Here is a 5,000-nt window from a genome sequence, read left to right as displayed (position 1 = left end):
ACTACAGCTACTCTAAGTGTCTCGTGAGTTATGATGGTGTTGTAGCGAGCTGAGTCTCCAATGTTGCGTTCCTGTTGGTGATGTTACGTTAGGTTAGGTTAGGTTACGTTAGGTTAGGTTAAGTTAGGTTAGGTTTGGTTAGGTTAGGTTAGGTTAAGTTAGGTTAGGTTAGGTTAGGTTAGGTTAGGTTAGGTTAGGTTGGGTTAGGTTAGGTTAGGTTACGTGATGTTACGTTAGGTTAGGCTAGGTTAGGTTAGGTTAGGTTTGGTTAGGTTAGGTTAGGTTAGGTTAGGTTAGGTTAGGTTAGGTTTGGTTAGGTTAGGTTAGGTTAGGTTACGTTAGGTTAGGTTAGGTTAGGTTAGGTTAGGTTAGGTTAAGTTAGGTTACGTTAGGTTAGGTTATGTTAGGTTAGGTTTGGTTAGGTTAGGTTAGGTTTGGTTAGGTTAGGTTAGGTTTGGTTACGTTAGGTTAGGTTAGGTTAGGTTAGGTTACGTTAGGTTAGGTTAGGTTTGGTTAGGTTAGGTTAAGTTAAGTTAGGTTAGGTTAGGTTAGGTTAGGTTACGTTAGGTTAGGTTAGGTTAGGTTAGGTTAGGTTAGGTTAAGTTAGGATAGGTTAGGTTAGGTTACGTTAGGTTAGGTTTGGTTAGGTTAGGTTAAGTTAGGTTAGGTTAGGTTAGGTTAGGTTTGGTTAGGTTAGGTTAGGTTAGGTTAGGTTAGGTTAGGTTAAGTTAGGTTAGGTTTGGTTTGGTTTGGTTAGGTTAGGTTAGGTTAGGTTACGTTAGGTTAGGTTAGGTTAGGCTAGGTTAGGTTACGTTAGGTTACGTTAGGTTACGTTAGGTTAAGTTAAGTTAGGTTAGGTTACGGTAGGTTAGGTTAGGTTAGGTTAGGTTAAGTTAGGTTAGGTTACGTTAGGTTAGGTTAGGTTACGTTAGGTTAGGTTTGGGTGGGTCTGGGTGGGACTGGGGGGACTGTGGGGGTGGGGAGATGTGGGATAGGTTAGGTTAGAGAGAGAGAGAGAGAGTCTTTGAAATTAACGAAAAAAAAAAAAAAAAAAAATACACCCTTTTAAACACCCCCTTTGCTCCCCGACACCCTGCCCCCTCCACCCCTATACTCCCCTGCACCCCTCCCCCCTCCACCCCCGTTGCTCACCTGTTCAAATCCTGGTTCATTGTGGTAAGGATTCTCATTAAGGAGGCTTTGCAGGGACAGTAGGACGCTGGAGAGGTTGGCTGCAGGACTCCAAGCTGGGCCCCTCCATGTTCTGCAAGTAGTAGTAGTAGTAGTAGTAGTAGTAGTAGTAGTAGTAGTAGTAGTAGTAGTAGTAGTAGTAGTAGTAGTAGTGGTAAACAGCGTAGAATAATGAGATTTTGCAGCGTTCACGTAGCGGTTTTAGCAGATCTGTGTTTTGTAGCGCTTTTAGCAGGTTTGTGTGTGTTTTGTAGCGGTTTTGGCTGGCTTGTGTGTGTTTTGTAGCGGTTTTGGCTGGTTTGTGTGTGTTTTGTAGTGTTTTTAGCAGGTTTGTGTGTTTTGTAGCGGTTTTGGCTGGCTTGTGTGTGTTTTGTAGCGTTTTTAGCAGGTTTGTATGTGTTTTGTAGCGTTTTTAGCATGTTTGTGTGTGTTTTGTAGCGTTTTTAGCAGGTTTGTGTGTTTTGTAGCGTCTTTAGCAGGTTTATGTGAGTTTTGTAGCGTTTTTAGCAGGTTTGTGTATTTTGTAGCAGACGTGTAGCAATTCTTTTAAACATTTCAATTAATTTTTTTTCTCGTTCATTTTTTTGCTGTTGTTTTAATGTTTTAATGTTCCTGCGTTTGTTTGTTTGTTTGTTTGCTTGTTTATTTGGTTTACGCTTGCACATTGTTTGTTTGTCTGTCTGTTGGTGTTTGCATACGTCTATTTCATTTAATTACTTACCTTTCGCCAATCTCCAGAAGCACACAGTTGTCTAATGGATGTTTTAAAGCACCATAGTGTCTAGAACAAGAGAAAACGAGCCATTGGTGCAAGAATCAAGGGGTGTCTTAGATAAATGTGCTGCTGCTGCTGTTGTTGCTGCTGCTGATACCACTACTACTACTACAGTCTACAGAAAACGAAAGGACAGGCCTATAAATAGGGGTAACTTAGGTAAATCTGAACTACTACTACTATTACTACTACTACTACTACTGCTACTACTACTACTACTACTACTGTCTACAGAAAACGAAGGGACAGGCTTATAAATAGGGGTAACTTAGGTAAATCTGAACTACTACTACTACTACTACTACTACTACTACTACTACTACTACTACTACTACTACTGCTACTACAACTACTACTACTACTATTGCAACGTGAACCAGGCTGAAAATAGCAAAGAAAAACTATCTTGCACCACTACCACCACCACCACCACCACCACCACAACTACCACCACCACCACCACCACACAAACAAACAAACGAACAAACACACACTTACCCAAGGATGCTTAAACAGACTTTTCCATTCTTGTATAAATTCGGGTTGAACCTCACCCGGCCCCCCCAGTGGTGAGCAGGCGAACCCGGGGGGGTGGATGGGGTAGCTGGGGCCGAACCGAACCACGAAGTGAAAGAATCCCCCTTCATATGGGGTGTCGAAGGGCCCCACGATGAGAGAGTGAACCAGGAAGAGATTATCGTCCTGGGGAACCGCAAAAATTCCTGGTAGCGGTTCGGTGAAGATGGTACTCAGGTCTCTGTCAGGGGTTATACAATGGAACTGTTTAAAATGTGGACTTTTGTGTGTTTGGGTGTGTTTTGGGGTGTTTTGGGTGTGTTTTGGGGTGTTTTTGGTGTGTTTTGGGTGTTTTGGGTGTGTTTTGGGGTGTTTTGGTGTGTTTTGGTGTGTTTTGGGGTGTTTTGGTGTGTTTTTGGTGTGTTTTGGGTGTGTTTTGAGTGTTTTGGGGTGTTTGGGTGTGTTTGGGTGTGTTTTGAGTGTTTTGGTGTGTTTGGGTGTGTTTTTGGTGTGTTTGGGTGTGTTTTGGGTGTGTTTTGGGGTGTTTTTGGTGTGTTTGAGTGTGTTTTGAGTGTTTTTGGTGTGTTTTTGGTGTTTTGGTGTGTTTGGATGTGTTTGGGGGTGTTTTGGGATGTTTTGGTGTGTTTTGAGTGTTTTGGGTATGTTTTTGGTGTGTTTTGAGTGTTTTGGTGTGTTTTGGGTGTTTTCTGTGTGTTTTAATGGTCGAGAAAAGTAACTTGAGTGTTTAAGAAGGTGTTTGGTTAAGCTAAATCTGTCCTATAGCTGTTTAAAAGTGAAAAATACGTTTTTTGTGTGTTTACAAGTGTGTGTATTGAGAGAGAGAGAGAGAGAGAGAGAGAGAGAGAGAGAGAGAGAGAGAGAGAGAGAGAGAGAGAGAGAGAGAGAGAGAGAGAGAGAGAGAGAGAGAGAGAGAGAGAGAGAGAGAGAGAGAGAGAGAGAGAGAGAGAGAGAGAGAGAGAGAGAGAGAGAGAGAGAGAGAGAGAGAGAGAGAGAGAGAGAGAGAGAGCACAGAAAATATTTATACTACTAGTTAAACACACACACACACACAAACACACATTTAAACCCTCCTCTTCTTCTTCTTCCTCTTCCTCCTCCTCCTCCTCCTTCTCCTCCTGTTCCGTCTACACCTCCTCCACCTCCTCTTCCTCTTCCTGTCTCTTTTTTCCTCCTCCTCCTCTTCCTTCACCACCCCCTTCTTCCTCTTCCACACACACAAACACACACACAGCCTCCACCTCTCCCCGTCGCACTCACTTCTTGACGCGCCTCGTGCATAGAGCGCCAGGGACTCCAGCGCTGTCCCAGTCAGGTGATGCCAAAGGGTCATGTCGCCAGGTGCTTAGAGAAGACTCCAGGTAGCTAAATGGGACAGGATCAGCGACAATGGGGTTGGGTGGTGTTGACAAGGGCTGTTGATGCAAGGAATGGTTGGGATTAGGTCTACGATGTGGCCCTGGTGTTGTGGTGTTTGCAGAGAGGCCTGTGGTGCTTGGCGGTGTCTTATTGGTGTTCGTCTCACTGTCATAGCTGCTGCTGGCTGTTTGTGGGTACAGGCCGCTTTCAGATAACAGATAGTTAAATTCCGAGGCCTGTGATTGGTCCAGGTCTGCTCGGCTTTGCTCGTTTGGCTCAAGGGCACTAGCTGAAAGTTCTTCCTCCTCTTCTTCTTGTGGTGTGGTGTTGGGGGGTGGAGCTACTGGTGTCTATGTCAGTGGTGTTTGGATTCATTGTGTGGGTGTGTGTGTGTGTGTGTGTGTGTGTGTGTGTGTGTGTGTGTGTGTGTGTGTGTGTGTGTTTTTTTAGTTTGTTTGTTTTCTTGTGTGTGTGTGTGTGTGTGTGTGTTTTTAGTTTGTTTGTTTTCTTGTGTGTGTGTGTGTGTGTGTGTGTGTGTGTGTGTGTGTGTGTGTGTGTGTGTGTGTGTGTTTCTTCCTCCTCTTCTTCCTCTTCTTTATTCTAATTTCTTTTCTTCTCCTCTCTTTCTCTCTCTTCTTCCTTTCCTTCTAATCTGTGGACAAAATATATTATTATTATTATTATTATTATTATTATTATTAGAGAGAGAGAGAGAGAGAGAGAGAGAGAGAGAGAGAGAGAGAGAGAGAGAGAGAGAGAGAGAGAGAGAGAGAGATAACACACACACACACACACACACACACACACACACACACACACACACACACAGATACAGAGAGAGAGAGAGAGAGAGAGAGAGAGAGAGAGAGAGAGAGAGAGAGAGAGAGAGAGAGAGAGAGAGAGAGAGAGAGAGAGAGAGAGAGGACATGCAAGCAAATTTTTTTCCTGCAATTTTATCAAAACTACCCCTCCTCTGTTTTCTCTTATTTCCCATATTTATCATCATTGTTTCCCTTCCTCCCCATTATTTCCTATTACTACATACCTCTCTCTGTCCGCGCGCACCCGCACACGCACGGTTTCCCTTCAAATAAGGGAGAAATAAGGCAAAATTCACAAGCAGTCTCCTCCTTCCTACTCC

At 43.7% G+C, this 5,000-nt stretch overlaps 1 protein-coding gene and 1 long non-coding RNA gene across 2 annotated transcripts in view; both read right to left on the bottom strand.

The window, feature by feature from the left end:
• The window catches only part of LOC135095910 (uncharacterized), a gene marked incomplete at its 5' end in the record, with an annotated part of 6,464 nt that extends 2,255 nt beyond the window's left edge, over positions 1 to 4,209 (bottom strand). Inside the window, 5 exons of the mRNA XM_063997055.1 lie at positions 1 to 71; positions 1,153 to 1,264; positions 1,913 to 1,972; positions 2,465 to 2,723; positions 3,761 to 4,209. The exon at positions 1 to 71 is cut by the window's left edge and continues 214 nt beyond it. Of these exons, the coding sequence (XP_063853125.1) occupies positions 1,190 to 1,264; positions 1,913 to 1,972; positions 2,465 to 2,723; positions 3,761 to 4,209 (843 nt within the window). The remainder of the gene's footprint in view (positions 72 to 1,152; positions 1,265 to 1,912; positions 1,973 to 2,464; positions 2,724 to 3,760) is intronic.
• A 24-nt stretch (positions 4,210 to 4,233) lies between these two features.
• LOC135096132 (uncharacterized) overlaps positions 4,234 to 5,000 on the bottom strand; it is a 1,427-nt gene continuing 660 nt past the window's right edge. The window contains exons 1-2 of the long non-coding RNA XR_010264603.1: positions 4,905 to 5,000; positions 4,234 to 4,511 (exon numbers count right to left, since the gene is read on the bottom strand). The exon at positions 4,905 to 5,000 is cut by the window's right edge and continues 660 nt beyond it. This is a non-coding gene — a long non-coding RNA (uncharacterized LOC135096132). The remainder of the gene's footprint in view (positions 4,512 to 4,904) is intronic.

The sequence above is a fragment of the Scylla paramamosain genome, unplaced genomic scaffold, assembly GCF_035594125.1.
Source record: "Scylla paramamosain isolate STU-SP2022 unplaced genomic scaffold, ASM3559412v1 Contig2, whole genome shotgun sequence".
NCBI classification, from domain to species: domain Eukaryota; kingdom Metazoa; phylum Arthropoda; class Malacostraca; order Decapoda; family Portunidae; genus Scylla; species Scylla paramamosain.
This window is presented reverse-complemented; position numbering and strand designations above follow the sequence as displayed.